This window comes from Patagioenas fasciata, chromosome 3 (assembly GCF_037038585.1).
Source record: "Patagioenas fasciata isolate bPatFas1 chromosome 3, bPatFas1.hap1, whole genome shotgun sequence".
NCBI classification, from domain to species: Eukaryota; Metazoa; Chordata; class Aves; order Columbiformes; family Columbidae; genus Patagioenas; species Patagioenas fasciata.
In genome coordinates, this window is record NC_092522.1 from 95,095,575 (window position 1) to 95,116,010 (window position 20,436).

Genomic DNA, 20,436 nt, shown 5'->3' on the forward strand with positions numbered 1-20,436 from the left:
CAATCACATTTGGAATTAAATTTGTTCTGCTTCAGGGACCAGTATATTTCCGGTGTTGCGTACGCCATACAATAAACTTCCTCCTGTGAAGAGCTGTAACTTTATTTGAATTAAAAGAGAAGAGTCACGGCTGACCAGGCAGCACAGGGGAATCAATCCACCTGTTGTCTCATGGTCACTGGGAGAGGGATGGCAAAGGTTGTCTGGTCAGTGCGCTGTGATCTATGGCAACACCGGTACTTTACAGGACAACTGTGAGTTCTGTGGGTACCAATTCAGGATTGTTACACCAGACACAGTGCAGCAGGAGAGCTACACAGCGTATTCAAGCTTTCTGTTGAACACTAGCTCATTATACACGTTGGTTGAAAGTCTACTATCTGTTGCAATCATTCTAGGATTCAAAACAGAGCATCAATTATCTTACTCTTCTCTCAGCATCCCAACAAGGAAATTACAGTGAGGCAAAAACATTAGAAATTGCATGCAGAGTGACGTGCATAACAAAAGGAAATCAACTGTTTAAAAGCTCACAGAGAAACAAACTTAATATTAATCATGCATTCTGGTCACTGAGTTGTGTTAAGCAGAATTGTACAAGGCATGTATGCATACAAGCTATAAAAACTCAGAAAAGGGAGGATGCAGGTGTTTGTATTCAGTTGTGGATCTTGATTTTGCACTTTAATGACCACAGTAGTATTTATATCAAGTTGGTTTGTTCTGGAGATCTTGTGTAATGCATAATAGCCGCTACTGGTTGAGAAGCTCAATCATACAACCACAGGGTCTATCACATTTCCTATTTATTATATATCTCTCTATGTTTCTTAATTTACAATAGAAAGTTACAGTACATTTCTCACTACAAACCCAGCTAATAGTAATTTTACAAAGTAGTGCTGCCACTAATTATTTCTTTCAGTTTAAGGAAAAGAGAGAAATCACATTTATGGTATATCACATTTACAAGCTCCATGATAACCGTTACTGTAGGTATCTGAGACATCACAGTAGAAAAGCGATTGAGATAGACTGAAAGATTCTGTAAACATCACCGGAATTCAAGACAGCAAGGAAAAAAGCCCACAAGAGCAGAAAGAGCAGCCTGTCAATGCAAACATATGACCCAGGGTAGTGCAAACCACTATTGGCTGCATCTGAATGTACATACAAGGGTGTATTTTGTACACAGTGACAGGTAAGTTCTGTTGACACTGAAGTTTAATACAAAAATTCCCAGGTATCTTTACTAAAAATAAGACTTTATGTAACAGGGCATAAGCATGTCAGTAAACAGGCCTATACGTAAACAATCTGAACAATGTAATGTGTAATTCTGGCAGGAAAATGTTTGATTTTTAATGAGGTATATTTTGCACGGAAGTAGGGCCATGATGACACTTCTACAGGATAACATCACCTTCTCTCTGAGATTAAAGTGACAAACTCATACATAGTCAAAGGAAAATGTTACCATACACTTATATCAGATTCTGAATTATTGTTTTTAATATAAAGGCACGTGTAAGATGCTGTGTGTTTTTACTGGTAGAATTACAATTCCGGTAAGAGGTACCGGCTTAATTCAAAAGGCAGCTGCTTTAGCCAAGCCTTTCACTTGGGTTCCAGAAGTTTTGTTCCAATTTCTGCAACCCAAAAGTTGTGGTATGTAAATATGTACGCAACATGGGCAGTATGGTAAACATATGGTGGCAGTATGTCGCAAGTATGTGTTCAAACAGGTAAGTGTTCTGCTAACAGATGGGTGGCGATCACTAAAATTCAGCTTTTTGTTTGTTGCTCTCCACAAGCACCATGATCAGAAGCATTGCTACCAGAACACCCTCAGCTCTGCTTGAAAATGACACAAGTTCACGTCTGTGAATCTGGAGGTAAAATGTTCTCTCATTCAAACAGCTCCATAAGGTACTTCACCTATGACATGTCAATATCTAAAGAAGTCTGAGGTACTTTAATACATCTGTGAGGCAAACACATTACCACAACAGGGAGCAATCGGACTGAGGTATCCACTGTGTTTTACTGTGCAAATACTCTGCATTCTCAAAAACAAACAACTGCAAAGCAAGAGGAAGGGTGCTAAGGGCAAGCCCTCTCATCCAGCCTCCAGTGCATATTCTGAATTCTTCCTGTGTGTTATGGCCCTCTCAGCTGAGAGGCAGTAACTGAGTTTCAAACCAAAGTAAACCAGGGTAACTTCACCCTCCACAGCAAAGAACAGGTTACAGAAGGCAATGCTTGGAATCAGTGTAGCTATTTCAGAGGAGTGACTGTGTCTGGACAACATTCACCACACTGGCTTCCTTATGTCAGCCAAGATTTCTTCTACAATTCTCCCACCATGCAAATTAATAATTAGAATAAGAGACACAAATTTCACAACAGAGATTAGCAGTAAAGATAAGGAACTTTCACTATTCATCACATGGTATTTTTCTTTCCTGAGCTCTGATGTTTGATTCCTCAAGGTATGAGTAATGAGTACCTATAAAAAAAACCCTCATTTCTTTAATTTGATAGAAACAGTGAAGTTTAACTTAGATGAAATATTCTTTTCTCTATTGGGAAAAAAACAATAGCCATTTTAACACAAAGGGTCTCTGGATTGCAAATTTATCCCAAAATGCACTCAGTCTAACAGACCAAAACTCACTTATTCCTATAGTTTCAAAAATCCAATTAAGTCAGAGTTAACTGATCTAGATTGTCTGTCTAACATATGACTAGCTGACTGTTTGAAAATGGATGACATTGCTCTAGCTTACCTATAAAGTATTGAAATAAACTCCCTGTTTGTCTATGAGAGCTTAACATCCTTTAAAATAGATACATGACAAACAAGATCCTCTGTTTCCACTCGAGCAGATGCTGCACAGTTCACTTTTCACAGTATTAGCTTGTTGATGCATATGCCATAGGTTATTTTTTATGTGAAGAAATATATATAAAGAAATCTTCCAATCACTATTACATAGAGTCTGTTTAAATACCAGTTGCATGTCTCATAATTTAAGTTGTAATTATTTGTTTTCTTTTTATTTGCATGATGTATCTTTATTGAGACCGTCCTATAAAATCAAAATTATTTGTACCTGAACCACTGGGAAGTACCTGAGGTACACTATGAACAACCTTGCTGAAGTCCAGCAGGTAACAATCCTGAACTTCATTAGAAATGAATGACTCTATGCACAAGGGTCTAGCCATTCCTTAAATACACCTTTTGAAGACCATGCCTACACTTCCTAAAGTTAATATCTATGCTTTTTTGCTTCTGGGACTAACCCCAGTCTCCTCTGCTGTGCAGAAGGAGGCTCTGGTGGAATCTGGGCAGGTCACACCAAACCAGGTCCCAGGGGAACTGGTGCCACACTCAAGGTGCACAGAGGGACCCCTGTGAAGCTGCCAGTTTTGTGAAGCGCCTCCTGGGACACAGAGCGACTCCTGCCCTTCCCGCTGGCTGGCTCCAGTGAGGTCCCTGCTCAGCGGGCAGCATCACAAACAGGCTCCGGAAGTGTTCGTTGAGGTCTTGTTAATTGCTCTCCAAAATCATCTACTTATCCTCCTGTGAGGACGAGCTGAGAGAGTTAGGTTTGTTCAGTCTGGAGAAGAGAAGGCTCCAGGGAGACCTTATTGCAGCCCCTTCAGTACTTAAAAGGGGCCGATAAGAAAGATGGGGACAGACTTTTTAGCAGGGCCTGTTGTAACAGGATGAGAGGGGAGACTCAGACTAGACACAAGGCAGACTTTTTTACAGTGAGGTTGGTGAAACACTGAACAGGTTGCCCAGAGAGCTGGCAGATGCCCCATCCCTGGAAACATTCAAGGTCAGGCTGGACAGGGTTCTGAGCAAACTGATCTGGTTGAAGATGTCCCTGCTCATTGCAGGGGGGTTGGACTAGATGACCTTTAAAGGTCCCTTCCAACCCAAACTATTCCCTGATGCTATAACTATAATTCCTGTCACTGGCTGTATGGGACAAGTGGTTCACTCTGCCAGCCCAGATGTGTATCACTGCACACAGCAAAACTCTGGAGCTGGTGATGTGGGCTACATCCAAGAGAGAAATATAATAAGGAACATCTGTCAGTCAAAATCAATGCATATTATGACTTAGGCTTACGTGCACACAGCGTACCACCTTGATGGTCTCAGTCACACATGCATGTAACATGCTTCTGCAAGAAATCTTGTCTGCTGTGTCTTTTATGGCTGAAAATAAGCTGGAATATGGAAAGATATTCTTCAACCTGCTCAGAGATTCAAATTTCTTTTTGCTCTTATCACAAAACAGTAACATGCACAGGCATAACTGGGGAAGGCATGAAGGTATTTGTAAGTGTGCTTCTCTCACGGTACTTTCTCTTAATCAGAGTATGAAAAGGAGGCAAGACAATTTTTTTTTTGTTTTGTTTTGTTTTCTTTCCTTGGCAGTGTAATTTAATGTATCTTTTGCTGTATCAGAGAAGTAAATGCTTCTCACTTAGCTTACTTTTTCTAATCAAAAAGGAGTATTGAGCATATCAGTAAAATAAAGGGAAAGCCTGCCTACATGGGGCACTACTTTTACTTAGGCATAAGGCATGAAAAAGCAGCTTTATTTTTTTCAAGCATAGCTATCATCTTTAGTCTTGATGCTCACTAACTGGAAATGAAGCCTGGTGTAACATTGCACTTCCCAGAAGCATCTGGGACTGTTCACCACATACATCATCATTGAACAACCTGGCACTGACACTGAAGTTGATTTTTTACAGTGATCTGAATATTTAGGTAATGATGAAGTCAGTGTTGTAAGTTTCTAAGCCTTTTATTGTTTTCCTTGATCCTTTATTCTTGTTCTTCTCATTCTGAGCTCATCACATTTTTCAAGCTTCTGTCAGGGCTTTGCGCTTATCAGTGTTAGTAAGTCTTTATTCTTCTCATAGCTTTAGGATCCACACATCTTCAGCCTTGCTCTCATGTTCTTCATTCCAGTCTGACTTGCTCTGACTCCAGAGCAGACCAAACTAACAAAAGATAATAAAGAACTACCTACAGATAAACTGCAAATTACATATTACCCACCCACAAAATATTATTCATCGATAAATCATTTTTTTTCCTTTTATTCTATTCTCCTCTTCCTTTTAATCTCTGAGAGGCTGACCCTACAGTAGAGCACAGCTGCCAGGAGCCCGGATCCCTCAAAGCCAATTTTGCAGTGAAAGACAGTTCAGTGAAATGAGAATCCTATCCTGTCCAAATGCACTGCAACGTACAAATTACTGTTTGGGGTATAATTAAAAGCTGATTACTCTGAAACTGATTTGGGAAAACAGTTTTTTCAATGTAAGAAGAATTCATGTGGTAAAACTTCAGTTTTCACTGATTCTCAAAGAGCAATATTTGCTTCAGTTTTTCCTTCTCTGTGTTGTCTCAGAATCGGAGCTGAGAGCACTCAGACTCTGAGATCAAATTTTGTTTAAGTAAGATGGTCTCTCAGTATGGAACAGGATCTAAATAGTTACATTAGAGTGCTAGCATAGTTTTTCTTCCTTGTAAAAGTATTTTGGAGAAAAAATAACTGCTACAGTAGTCTACAGATCAGTCAACTTTAGATATCTGTCAGTAATTGCCTTTATCACTTATTAGAGTAAAATGCACTGATTAGGAGTTATAATCAGTAAAATTCACACATTTACTACAGGTTAATATTTAGATCTAGTCTGGAAAAACATAAGTACAGTTTTAAAAGTTAATCATTAGGAAGCTGGACAGGTAATCCTGGCTTATTTAATAATCATTAGCAAGTGTATAAAGATTTCAAGATACAATTAATGGGAACATTTTTTTGAATTCCTACCTTGAATTCCACGTTCTCCTGGTGGTCCTGGCAAACCATCATTTCCTGGTGGCCCTGGTAACCCATCTTTTCCTGGGGGACCTGGTTTTCCATGAGCCTGGGAGGCAAGCATTGCAGCAGGCAGCTTCAGCTGGGATACAAACTGAGCCATTCTTTCTTCATTAACAGAGGACACAAGAAAAAGTGGGTAAGAAATCTGCCAGCAAAATGTGGGAGAATAGATAACTCCCAAAGCTCCGGCTAAAGTAAGTTTCTGGAAGTAAGGTGTTTAACCCTCCTAAATGTCAAGATATTAAATGCTCCTTTAAGTACTGGGGTGTTTAGTTCCAACTGACTTAGTGTCTGAGTCCTTACTCTTTGAAATGATCTGAATGAACTTGTACTAAAGTTTCTATTACTACATGTATTACAATATTTCAAATTATTTCTGACTCCTGTTCATGTAGTACTTGAAATACACGATCACACAATAATTAGTACTTAACATCCCTACGAAGGGCTACCTTATATGTTTATAACTCATATTAAATTGTGAAGTGAAACTTAAATACTGTGAACAGTCCTTGCAACGTGCTGACATCCTAAAAACTGTTGTAAAAAACTTGTAAGTGCTCAGCAAACATTATTAACTGCATAGATTTTAGCATGAATTGTTCATGCTGGTAAAATGCACTTTGTGTACATTTCAGTGTTCTTTAGAGGTAGACACAATAGGCACTAACCTTGAATCTGTCTCATTTATACTGGACTAAAAAACTTAACAAAGCATTCTACAATTTAGCTGGTATTTACTCTGGTGGAGTTCTAAGATTTAGGAAAAAATATAGAACAAAGAGAAGAGTGGGCATCAAACAAAAAGCAAGCAAAGTGATAGAAAATAGGCAACGTGAAACAAAGCCAAAAATAGAAGATCTGTGGGAACACTAGTGAGGTGTAGAAAATGGAATAGCTATAAAGGCCAAAACCAATATTCTCTGTAAGTAGGAAACATTTTAATACTTTCTTTTTATGAATAGACTAAACCTTGTTACCATTCCATTTGAATGGGAGAAGGAGGTAACTTCAGCCAACAAGATGTTCTTGAAATATAAAATAGGTTGGAGCCCTAAGTGGAAGTAGTCTGGGGAAGCGTAAAAATACACAGAACGATGGCCTTGTTATAAAGTGAAAAATTGCCTGAAGAGTTTAAAGTTTCACACTTTATATGGTTTCCTTTATCCACAAGAGTTAAAAGGTTTTGTATCTGCAAATATTAATGACAAAATAGCTAAGCACATTGCAGACATAAGAAGAGCTACTGTTAAGAGGTGTTCTAGTTGAGGCTTGTTTCAGACACCTACCTGAATCACGGCTCATAAGAAAATGCTGGGGAAGAAAAATATTTCCTTTTCAGAGCAAAGACATACCTAAGCAAGCTTTCACAGTGCAAAGGCCTTGGAAGAATCTGGTACCTGCCTGCAACTGTGCCAGGAGTCGGTGTCTGCCAGGGAGCTTTGGAGCTCCCTGGGGGTGTCTGCAGAAAATGCACAGCAGTTCACACCTGCGCAACTGGAAGCTGTCAAGCCTTTCTCTCATTTAGATAGTCAGCCACCAAGGGGCCAGAATAATTAGATACTTCTATTGTCTCCACTTTAGTAAATCTTCAGTGTCTTAATAGTACATTGTAGATATGTATGTATCTGCAATTATACATTATACATCTATGTGTCTACAATAAGAAATATATATGTTTGCTATTATGATTTGCAGCAAACTACCTTTGAATGTTAATTAAAAGATTACATACAGAAACACTCTGGTTAACAGATACTATAATTTGTAATTGTTTGAACACAATTATATTAAGTAGACTTAAACAACAGTTAAGCATAGCTACAGCAACAAGGCAGCTGCCAAGTCCAATGTAAGTTATATAACTTAAAGAAATGTGTATGAAAACTATACGGATGTAAAACATTTAGAACAGAATGTAAGATTTATGTTTAGTTGTATAATACTTCATCTTCTTACCTTCAAAAACCTTAAGAACCTCCTGTTTGATATATCTTTTTATTTCTTCAAGTGAAACTGAATCAGCCTGATGAGGAAACAAAAAGATGATATATATCAGAAGAAACATATAGAAGGTACTTTATCATGTGTGTACAGTGTTCACCAAAAATCTAATATTTTAATATATTCGTGTTATTGATTTAACTGCGAAGGGCACTTTATTGTACATACTTTATGTTATTATAAAGACCACTACTATCATGAAGTGGAAGAGGCGCTCTCAAGCATCAGGATGATCAGCATGTTACATGCTTTGAAAATAATTTCTATAAAATGCTAAGGAAGTTCAGTGACACTGCTTTGCTTTATTTGCCTCTTGCATAGTATTTGCCAACTTCTCAGGCCCTCTAGTGACCGCCTGCTTTGATGCACAGCCCACTAACTAAAACAGCATCACAGGACCAATAACTTCATTGGAAAAGATTTTTAGAGCGTTACTCTACCTGACTGAAGGTATAAAGAATCCACAACACGGATGTGTGTCTGTGCGCACATGGAGACAAACCAAGATATCTACAATTGGCAGGTAACATTTCATTATATTTTTAAATGCTGAGTTCCCTTTTATTTAGAATAATTTATGTTTGCCTTCTTTTTTGTTTGCAAAGATGCACACTTCAGCTCTTAAGAACATGAAAAACTTAAAAATTATCTGTATTGAGAAGCCATACTGATTTGTCAGGACTAAAAAACCAACCAACAAACCAACCAACCAACATGCTTGATCATGTGGGTATATTTTTTCCACCTCTGTTAACTGAACACTGAAATGATTTCAGAGATATCTTACATTTTCTGATATGGTATTGCTCAGTTGAATTTCCACTGCCCAGCACATGCTGCTTTCATGTAGTCTGAACTCACAAACACCCAGGAAAAACATGTTTTTTTTACCGGAAACCCCGGGGGTCCTGGTGAACCTGGGGGACCTTGATGACCTGGTGATCCTGGATAGCCTCTGTCTCCTGGTGGCCCAATAGGACCCACGTCACCCTTTTCGCCTGATGGGCCAGGTTTCCCTCGTTCGCCTTGTGGACCTTTGTCCCCTGGAATACCCTGATCACCCTGTGTAAAATAAAAGCAGAAAGAAAACCATTGCACACAGGGGAACAAACTAGTAAAAGTCTATGCTAAGAGAATGCTAAAGAGAAAATTCTTCCCTCTTCAGAAATAGATGATATGATGTTACAGGCTAATCCATGTCTCTGAAAACACAACATGTGACATTTTGTCTTCTTACACTTCTAATGTTGAAGTCAATGACAACAAAAGAAATGGCTTGACTCTAACCCACTTTTCAAGGACAGAAATTGGGTGCAGAAAGTTTATAAGCCTTTATACAAGGCCCTAGAAATTTAAAGTACAGCATTGGTAGAATTCAGGTGCTCCATTCCCCAGGCACAGGGCATCAGGCTTTTTTCTGTACCTTTCCTTAGAAGCCTAATATTTTATTTCTGCACGTACAAAAAATCTCAGTTAATCAAAGAAACAAACGATACACAATTCCATTCATAACAAGTGAATTCCTTGCAAACGAAATAAATGAAAGGCCAACGTTCTGGCCAGGAACAGCTTCGATCATGGCTGAGATGGCATTTAAATTTGTTTCATTTGCGAATAAGTAAATCTTTTAGAGTGACTTAATGTATCGGCTACAAGTTCACCAAACTACAGCTGTGGAGCAGAGTGCTGCAAGTCACACATTCAGGTTGCTTCTGAACATCTGGAAGTTCCTAAGGGTCACTGATCACCCTTGCTGTGTCACTTAAGCTAATGTTGAGCTCCACCCTAAGGAACAAACAGCACCAAGAATTGATCATATCATTAACAGATAAATTCAGAATCTACATTTATGAGGCGCAAATAAATATAGTTAATTGCATTCTTAATCTACCGCAAGTGCTGGTGAATATTCAGATCTGAAGCGCCATTAACTGATAAACAAGAAAAGTGCATTTATATTCTTCAGTCATATTTACATGCCTTGAAAGGCTGAAAAAGAAAAAAGAATACTTTTATTACCTATCTACCCTCCAATGTGTATGGTTTCCAGTGAGTTAGACCTTATTATAACTACACTACAAATACCACTGAGACTTGTGATGTTTTATTGCATTAACTGAAATCATGATGCATTCCCAATTGAAGTTTTAATTACCCTTAGAAAGAGTGCAGAAGTTCTGAACTCTGGAAAGTCCACCACGAGGACTAAGTGTAACAAGCTTGTTTCATATAAAACATGATTTGTGTTTGTGACATACAAACCTCCCAGGGATGATGATGGGGAAAGCTTTATATTTTTTCCGAAGTCCGATGGCATCACAACAGGATCAGCTACTTACTCATTTTTATCCTATTGATCAATTTACACTGTCCAGACCAACTGTGTTAGAAAGTCTATAAAGTGTGTTTTTCTTCTAAATGCAGAAGCAAATCAATTCTAATTCCTTAAAGTGGTGTCTAGGAATAAACCTCTTAGTTGTCTAAGAGACTACTTGAAATTCACAGAAAATGAATATCTTGTTTTATGGTGTGTTTTTTTTTTTTTTGTGCAAAATATGTGCTAATGAGGTGCTTAGATGCTCAGTAAAAGAAAAAAAGTTATTAAAAGAAGGGACTTACACGTTCTCCTTTGGGGCCTCGGTCTCCTGGTCTCCCCACAGCACCCTGAAAAATTGTTTTTGAAAAAAAGATGAACAACATATCACTTAAGTGTGTTTTATTTTATTTTATTCTTTTTTTTTTTTTTTTTTTAATTTAATATTCACCTGTTAGTAGAACTGAAAGCAATTGACTAGGATTAACATGTATGGTATCTGTGAAGAATAAAATGTACTAGTACGAAAAAGCATGTTTTCCTACCGGAGGACCTGGTAATCCATCTTTTCCATTGATTCCCTATTAAAAAAACAAACCACAACATTTTAAAAATAAATATGGTTATCTATATGAATTTTAAAAATAGAAAAGGTAAAGTTCAATGTGTAGTAGTGGTATCTACCTATTCTGAAGCTGTGGAGGCAGAAGTTTGTGTGGTTACAATATTAAAATAGTCACAAATAGTCTTAAGGCATGTGAAACAAAAGAGCTCAGGGCCTTACTGAACTGCAGCCACATTAAATTTGAGCTGAATGTAGTGCAAGAATATCTTCAGCATCAAGATGTGCATGAACTTTAATGAGCACGCAACTTTAAATGACAAATGATATGGTAATTCTGCAAGTATGTGGAATCTGGACCTGTACTTGCACTTTTCCAGTCCCAGCTAGTCATTATACAACCTTGGAAGAGATTTCTCTTGTTCTGGATATTAGCCCTGATGCCTCATTACCCTTCTGCTGTTAGAGAGATTATACCTTAATATTAACAGTAAGTGGCCAGATCCATTCTTTGGTCCTTAGGACTTGTAGCACAGTGCAGATTCAGCCTTCTGGGCTAAACATATCTATTTCCCAAAAAAGGGTGGTCTCATATCACTTACTAGAAACAGTCTCAGGCCCCTGTTACCCTCCAGACTGGAATATGGCATTATGTGAGAGTCCTAGTTGGCCTGGGCCAAGAAACTATCATGTTAACCACTGCACAATACCAGATAAATGCTCTGGCACTGTTGAATTTACCAGGATATACCTGGATCTGCACTTGCAGTAAATTCACTGATGTTTCACTGAGTGAGAAAGAAGGACTTGCATGAGCAAAGACATCAGGAGTATTTCCTTCTTATTCATATTGGAAAGTGGGATATTGCACAGATTAGGCACCTTGGTCAAATTCGCTGTTGTTACAGGAATCTTCCCTTCTTTCAAGATGGAAGTGTAATGTGGAGACACGCTGAGAAACTGAAATGCTTCACTTCTTGTGTTTGTACCCAAAACACCAAGCCCACGGGGAGATAATGAGTTCTGTGCTACCCTAGCTGAACCACTTCTGGAATATAAACTACGTTGTTTCAAACCAGCTCAGACAGCGCCAACCACACTGCTGTCACATTTTTTATTTAATAAAGAGGTCAGATTATACATATCCTAAGTGAACAGTGTTGCACCACCTGTGTGCAGAAGAGTTATGAAGTTTATTCAGTCATGAAGCACTCGCGTCTCTATCTAAACTGAAAGTGAGAATGGACTTTGTCCCCCCATCCTTTATAGACTACATTGAATGTTTGAGTTAATATTCTCCTTCTGAAAAAATACTAGAGCAGCCTTTGTGTTAACAGGATCCAAAGGATGCTCATAAGACCTTAAAAGGTAACATGTCAGTAACACTGACTATTAAAACATCACAATACCAGGAATTCTTGACCTGATGGTTAACATTGAGCACTGTGGCTCTAGGTGTTCTCCAGATGTTACCTAGCCTAACACCAAGACGGATGTAATCTCACTTCTTTTGTAACTTCTGATAAACTAACACACATCCTTGTGCAGTGAACATATGTATCCGGTATAAAACTGCTTACTGGTTTTCCTTGTGGCCCTTCTGGACCAGGGAAGCCTATATCTCCTATAGGTCCTCTTTCACCCTAAGAAAGAAGAAAACATGCATATAAATCCACATGTAAAATCTTGCATTTGGTATTTGTGTATTATCATAAGAGCCCAGAACTCAAATCTGTACTTACAGGTTCCCCTGGCAGCCCTGGGGACCCAGGAGATCCTGTCTTTCCCTACAAAAAGAGAACACCACAAATTCAAATTACTAGGAAGCAAAATATGAATTTCTCTTAGGTCAAAAATAGGCGATGATATAAGTTTGAGTGGAATATTAGTGTTTTAAGTGAGAAAAAGAAATATTTTACCAGATTTTTTAAATATTTGTGCTGTGTTAAGCTAGCTCTTGTGTACAACATAACTCAATCATTTGGTCCTCTTTACCCTTCCTGAGCACTTTATTTTACACTATATTTAGCACTCATAGTCAGATCTGAGTTTATCACTGTATATGTGAAATCAATATTTTTTTTTTCCCTTCAGGTACTTCCTAGTCCTGATTTTTTTCTTTTTTAAAGTGGTTTTATTATCGACTTAACATATTTTGCAATTTTTCTTCATGTCCTTTTCAGCCACTTTTATTGCCATTTCACGTTCGGCCTGCCAGAACTCACAATCTTTTCTTATCTCATCATTTAGATGGTGACTTTAAATATCTTTATTTTTTTAAATAATGCTTTGCTTTTAGCAACCTATCTGGTTAGGTACTAGACCAGAATTTATAACCCTGAACCTATATTCCCTGTAAATATCCTTAGACCAGATCCTCAGCTGACTTTCATAAGTTAGAGATCTAACACATCAGTGCCTGCGACAACTTCAGGAACAACAGGACTGAGGATTCGTGCTGAGGAAATAGACGTTAGTGGCAATTCTTGCAGAATCTCAGTTCAAGCTTCCCTGATAGTCCTGCTCAGGAAAAAGCCAAAGGTAAAATGAAATGTTTATATCCCCAAACAGGAAAAAGGGTCCACTATTCAATCTAGGGAATAATGTTAGCCAAAGAGGACAAATTCTCTTCCAGTTAGATATGTGGAGATATTTAAAAAAACTCTTTCTAGACTGCTAAAAAAAAATGTCTATCATAAGTGTATTAATTTGTTAATTAAAACTGTTTAGCATAAAATGTTATAGCAAATAATTTATTTCAGAGGATTTTACTAGAATTAAATGTAATTAACAGAACGTAACTCCATCAGTAATGACAGGAACTCACTAGATAATCATACCTAGCTAGAACAGAGAGCAACAAGAATAAGACTTGGAATGTATCCAGTGGTAAATACACAGGGAATGAACAATTGTGATCATCCTATCTGGCTACTGCATTATTGATTCATATTTCAGACCAACAAACTTTGAAACTCTTAAATGGGCTGTAAAACTCACAGGAATACTTCTCTTTTTCCATTAAATGTGCAATTTTACCTTGTTTTAGGAGAACTTAACTAAATAAAGCTATTTAAGCTGATATTTTCCCTTGGAATTCACAGTAAACAGACTAAATCAGTGGCTAATGGATATAGGAGTGCAGAGGCACAGACTTCTCTGTATTTCATGAAACACGTATTTATAATTTAAAAACAGCTCCTGAATGGATTGGTAGCTGCCCAAATTTAATAATAAACGTATTTGCATATAAATAGCTCCATACTGCCTGCTGAAATATGGATAAAGTTTTTTATTAAACTGTGAATGCAATATAAAGAAAAGTTGTCTTCATTTCCTTTAGGAACACAAATGAATAATTATAATTTCAATTTATCATTAGTTACATTTACTTTCACCTACAACAAAGCGTCTGGATGACTTTCAGAAACTTCTCTGAATATCACATGTAAATAGCTGACAAAGCATTCCCTTAAAACAAATGTTTGATTGACTTGATATGCAGATCCTTGTGGACTCCAAGAACTAATGTTCATAATTTCTCTTTGTGATAGAAAGATGCACAGAAGTTTGTGCACGCCAAGGAGCACAGAAAATGACTTTGTCTGTATTAAACTGAGGCAATCAGAAGAATCTCATATGCTTTCTGAGCTGAACATATGCAGCTTCAAATTCCAGCTTTATCATGTATTTCCACCATTTCCTCTTCTCATTTTAATAATAATATGAACCCTCAGTGGTATAAAAACCCTAATCTCTTCAGGAAAAACACATCATGCCTATAAAGGATTAGCTAAGAACTTGTGTTCCACAAACAGTGATTGAGATTACAGCTCAGCACTTTGCTTGACCTGTTTTTTCTGCTGCTTCTAAGAAACTGAGTTTTCTTTAATGAATATACGTACCGGTGTCCCTGGTACTCCTGGTGTGCCAGCTGGTCCACGGTCACCCTGAAGAAAAGATAAATCTACACTTACATGGTATCACTCAAACCAGAAGTTTGTTTGTGGATTCCCATCAAAACCTGAGGAAGGATTATGGAGTGAACTGAAAATGAGGACAAGAGCCAGGCTCTGCTAAATGTTGATATTTAGCTCTGCCACCAACTCATTTTACAGACTAGAGCAAGTAACTTAAATCCTTTGTTTAGGCTCTCTTGCATAAAATGTCATAATTTCCATGTTATCCCTTATACTCTGCTTGAGGGCTTCCTTGAAGAGGGATGGAAAGTCCCTGACTCATCTGTATTTTTCCAAATAATTATAATTTATGGTCATGACAATGACCAAAATCAACATAGGGTAATTCACAATCAATATCCCCATATTTAAGATCTATCTTTCAAAGAAGTTTTTGCCTTCCTGCTACCCAGTCACCCATTTGCTGCAAGTCAGCATTCTTGATTTGCTTGTGCCATGGTCCTTTCAGGGCTAAGCTCCTCCCTTTAGCATATGGTCACCTTCATCTATGCTTTCAGTTAAGACAATGACTTCTGTGCTTGATCTGTGGCGGACTAGAGTGGGTCCATGCATTCCCTGACAGAGGGCATGGGAACAGAAATTAGCCTTGAAGATATGAAGGCCTATCCATGAGAAAGATCAGAGTAAAGGAGTATCCGGAGATGTTAAGGATGTACCCATGAGAGAGAAGGGAGAAGAGTAACATTGATGATAGCAAAATTAGCCAATGAGATGTTACTGCTGTAACTTGTAACCAATAATGAATGGTAAAACTGTATAAAAATCCACTTGTGGCAATAAATGGCATCTACTACTTTCATCCTGGAAGAACTTGGTCTGTGTCGTTTGTCCGTCTCAACCACGACATTGATCTCATGAACTGTGGGCACAAATTCACCTGTCTCTCTTGAGGGGTCTATAACCCCAAGCAGATGGATGGAGCTGACCACAAGCGAATCTCTAGAGGGAAATTTGCCCTAACACACTGCTGACATATGTCGGTCTGTAATAGTACACTCTGCTAGCGTAACTAACAATGGTTAAAACTGTAAGAAAAAAATCAGCCTCCTAATGTCATGTCAAATCACGTCAAAACCCCTGACACAGTTAAAACCATACTAACAGGAGAATATTTCTGTGAGGTGGGTTTACCCTGTTGTGCAAATGCTCTGACTAGATCAATAGAGCCACATTCTGTTGTGCAGAACAGCCCCAGGAGATGCTGGGATTTCTGGTTTCTTTTCTCACACCTAAAGCTGATTTATCTCCTTCTCATACTTTTGTTCAGGTAACATCGTGATAATGCTGGTAGTTGAAACACTTAACTCCATTATACAAAGTGTAGACATATGACAAGTTAAATGTCTGACCTTGTTTCTGGAGAGAGAAGCTTGCTTACAGGCCACTGTTCAATCTGGAGACTAAGAGAAGTCACTTAATGTAAATTCCCTCTGCAGTGAGGAACACGATGTGCTCCTCGGGAACACTGTAGCACTTGTGGGTCTGTAACGGGTATGTTGGTTGGAGTGCTGCACTGTCCCCATGGTTATTCTGTACCCAAAACCTGTAGCCACGGTGTTCTCCTTACATACTGGCTATGATAGTGAAGCTAGAAATTCCCAACAGTTCTCTTGCAGCTTTTTTCCTTTTCATGGTTATTCTGGTCCTTTTGGTGTTGTGATCAGAGCACAGCTGCACAAGCCACAGCGCCAGCACAGCTGAGGGAAGGGACATTTTACCCCAAAGATGCAAAGTTCTTAAGGCACTTCATGAAATTATCATGAAATGACAGCCGACTTTGTCTGTGGAAGATGGCATTCTGCTACACAGATGTACCTAATAGCTCTAAATTAAAAACCAGCATGCACCGTACTGTTGGGACTAGCAGGCAGACTCTTAGATTCTGTTCATTTATTTGCACCAGGAGTGTGGAACTTTGACCAAATTTAGTTAAGGAAAGGGTATTTCACTTTGGGAAAGGGCCAGTCACTCACTTAGCTTGTTTATATGGTCTGTTCCATTGCTCATTCCCTTTATTTATTTCTTGTCCCCACTGTGTCTCAATTAGACCTATAATATCTCCCTGTGTTTGCTCATTTTGAAATCAGCCTAGTCCTTAATTGCTTGTAAATTGTAGTCTTCCAGAGCAAGAATCATCTCATGTAATTTAAAAATCTAGCGTAGACACCTACTTATATCTTGTTACTCCCCACTCTCTGCACAAGTAGGAGTAACGCACAGTGATATTGACGGAGAAACTTGATTTACATTGCTTTTTGATGAATAACATGTTTGATGAAAGATATATTTTTGTACAAAGTCACTGAATATAATTTGAAAAGGCTGTATAAATATTCAATTTTGCAAAAAAAAAAAAAAAAAAAAAAGGTATTCTTTATTTCTTAAAAGATAGGGGTAAAATCAAAGTGTTCCCAGGAAAAATATTTTCAGACCTTTTCATTTCCCTGCTGAATTTTTTGTCCTTTGCCATATTTAGATATGAATACCAAAATCTAGACATTTTTAGCATTTCATGACAAGCTTTTGTCTAAATTCATAACAGCTTCCACAACTAGTAAGTGAAAGGCTGAAACGTGCAACCAGCTGAAGGAAAGGACCATTTCCGAGCACTGGAAAGCAGACGTGAACTACAGGAATGAGCTGGAGAATATGATACAGCTCAGGATGTGCTGTCATACAGGTGTCATACATACAGGCAGTACAGAGTGCAAGAAAAGTGAAACAGAAACAAGGGGCCATTTTTAGAATAATGAGCAACAGACTGAGAACTGAGATTTTCACCTTTGCCTTAATGCAATACAATAGCAACTGTAGGGAACCAGGCTATATTTCTCTCTCTGTTTCTACCCTTTCCTACACTCATTTGAAAGTTTTTTTATGGTGGTGTTCTTTTGTTTGTTTGTTTGTTGTTGGGTTTTTTGGTCTTCTTGTCTTTTTTTTTTTTTAGAACAAAACAGACAGATTGTAAACATATGACAATGTTCAATACAGAACTAGTGACTATACTTATTGTCAAGTAATATAGTTACATAGAATATATATTATGTACACTATAGTATATAGTAATATTCTGTTAAGTTAAGAAAATACTACAGGACCTCCTACACACATTTTTCTTTTGAAGAAAACGAAATTTTGTGTTGGGTGAGTATGATTTAGAGCCAAAGTGAAGTAAAACAAGGAAATACAGATAAATATACAAATATTTTGTCACACAGAGATATTAACTTTCACAAAAAAAATTCAAAGACACATTCATAAAACATTTCGTTGCAGATAGTTGATAATAAGAAGCCATGACTTCTTTTTTTAAGAGTCCTACCTTTTCCCCTGGGAGTCCTTCCAGTCCCGGCAATCCCATTGGTCCTGGGTCCCCCTGATTTATTTTTTTAATTAAGAAGGATTGCATAGATTAGAATTTCTGTGCTCTACAAGCAACAGCAGGTTGTTTAACTTGAGATTAGTAAAACAGCTAACCAGTTACTATGTGAACAGATTTTGTTATGCCCTGTTTTAGTGATTTGCAAATTAAGCTTTGCCCAAAGGCACTGAATATTTGGATTATCGGTTTTAATTTTGACGAAGAACATAATCCAGAAGGCTGCCTCCAGTGTTCTTACAAGCCAAGGTGAGCTCTAAACCACCTCTGGGTGGTGGAGCCCCAGGATGTAAGCACACGCTGTCAACCAGAGAACCAACCTCCAACCAATTCTGTGTGACTTTCCAGACATATTGTTTCAGAAGAGAGCTCTGTTCCCTAAACAAATCTTACTCTGCAACAAGGGACACACAGAGTAGGACCCTCTGTTGTTTTCAAGTTGAAAACCAGAAAACACTGCTCCACTGGAGAAATCAGTTTAACGTGTAGAGTGGGGAGGTCCTTCAAGTAATTATATTTTCTTTTCTAAGAAAATAGACAGATCATTTACCACAGAGATGTAAACGACAGACAACAATTCCAGTACTTCAGCAATTCTCAGTTAAACTCACCATGCCATTTAAAACTAAGATATCAATTTCTAGTTGTTACTAGTTAGCAAGATGTAGCACGTTGTCCCTTCTCCCTCATCAGTTTCAAATTTAATTTTGAGAACAGCCTATTAGGTCTTAAGGTATTTTCTATGTTTATTTCTTATAGGCCTGTACCAAGTGAGGACTTTATTTCTTACAGTACACATTCTGTATTTTTAAATATAGCCAGGGACAGCTCAGCAGAGATGAATCCACAAGGAGTTAATACTATGTTCATTTATTATATTATCGCTTAGAACTTTTTATCAAAAATCACAAGATCTGCAAGTCTGGCAATTGAAAAGATTTTTCCAATATACCAGTTCTGCAGGATGTAAGCTACTGCTAAAGTACATTAATAGACTCTTGTGATTAGGATCATCTGTTAAACTAATTGGGGAATCTCTATCATGACCAAAAAATATGTACATACCACTGTGCCAGGATCTCCTTTTGGACCCTGCAAAGCAATGAAGCAGCAGAAACACATTTAAAAAAAGGAATTACACAACAGTATGGTATTTTTCTTGGATTACTGCACCGTAATCAGTAATGCAGTGCCTTTAGAATTAGTATTAAATCCAGCTCTCTCAGCTGGTTAATTCTGTATAAAATCTTAGTAATATTCAGGTTTTGTTTTGCTATTCCAGAATATATACAGAGAGACAGCTGTGTGGTCTGGTGTGAGTCCATAACCACAAACAGCATATAACCTAAAGACAAAATCCTCACTGATGACTACAACAGTTTAACAAGGTTGCCAAAATGGCAGTCATCCTAAAACAGTAGCAGCTGCCTATGACACCAACAAGGAGGAGGACCTAACTCACAGCGTCTTTGGCTCCACAGAACCAAAGCAACAGTGTCCAGCTGCAAGGTGCTGCATCTGCTCTGTGCAGTATGGAACGAAACCAGCCTGTATTACTGACATTACATAAATCTTGGTTTTATACATTGTTCTGCACTGTAGCTACACACAGTACATCAGTGACAGAACAGGGATCAGAATGCTTGAGCACCAAATTTAATTCACTACAAAACTATGCCATCACTAACCGTAAAGATTATATTATACGTTTAAAGATATGAGGATACTTTCACTGAAGAGTACAATACCAAGTTATGAAACATTTTTGCAGCCTTTACTTGCTATTTAGTATAGTCTTATTGTGAAATAATTAAATCAAAATAAACTACTCTCCAAAATGGTCTATAGTGCTTGATAAACATGTAAAATCACATACTTTATAATTTACTATATACCTATAGATATACATATATCATATCTATATCTATATCATATATATAGATATAGCATATCCTTATCTTTTCTATTGTTCACATAGAAAAAAGAAATTCCACACCACTCACCAAAACTACATGCAACTAACCAATCCCTCTGCTACTATGTTGATTAACTATTAGAAATTATGTTCCTATTAAATACTTACCGGAGGTCCTGGTGGACCTGGATAACTAGCAACACTCACACCTCCCTGTGAAAGCAAGTTTAAAACTTTAGTTGGGCCAAAATTAGGCATTAATTGAAAAATATTAACATCAAAGTGAAATACCTGGAGTTTATATAAGCTGCTCATTCCGTTTCTTTCATTGTAAGGCATACCCTTTAAAACATAAAAATGA

The 20,436-nt window shown here is 37.7% G+C and overlaps 1 protein-coding gene across 10 annotated transcripts in view; it reads right to left on the reverse strand.

Annotated features, from left to right (window-relative positions):
- The window catches only part of COL19A1 (collagen type XIX alpha 1 chain), a 189,340-nt gene that overhangs the window by 1,467 nt on the left and 167,437 nt on the right, over positions 1-20,436 (reverse strand). For 8 of the 10 annotated variants that reach the window (XM_065835269.2, XM_071806921.1, XM_065835270.2 and 5 more), the window contains 12 exons: positions 20,367-20,417; positions 20,244-20,288; positions 19,226-19,252; positions 18,104-18,157; positions 14,707-14,751; positions 12,544-12,588; positions 12,382-12,444; positions 10,785-10,820; positions 10,545-10,589; positions 8,817-8,987; positions 7,881-7,947; positions 5,871-6,026 (listed from right to left, as the gene is read on the reverse strand). In XM_065835269.2, the coding sequence (XP_065691341.2) occupies positions 5,871-6,026; positions 7,881-7,947; positions 8,817-8,987; positions 10,545-10,589; positions 10,785-10,820; positions 12,382-12,444; positions 12,544-12,588; positions 14,707-14,751; positions 18,104-18,157; positions 19,226-19,252; positions 20,244-20,288; positions 20,367-20,417 (805 nt within the window). Of the gene's footprint in view, positions 1-703; positions 5,035-5,870; positions 6,027-6,050; positions 7,384-7,880; positions 7,948-8,816; positions 8,988-10,544; positions 10,590-10,784; positions 10,821-12,381; positions 12,445-12,543; positions 12,589-14,706; positions 14,752-18,103; positions 18,158-19,225; positions 19,253-20,243; positions 20,289-20,366; positions 20,418-20,436 lie in introns of those variants that run through there. The other 2 variants (XM_065835268.2, XM_071806923.1) reach the window with 2 other exon arrangements.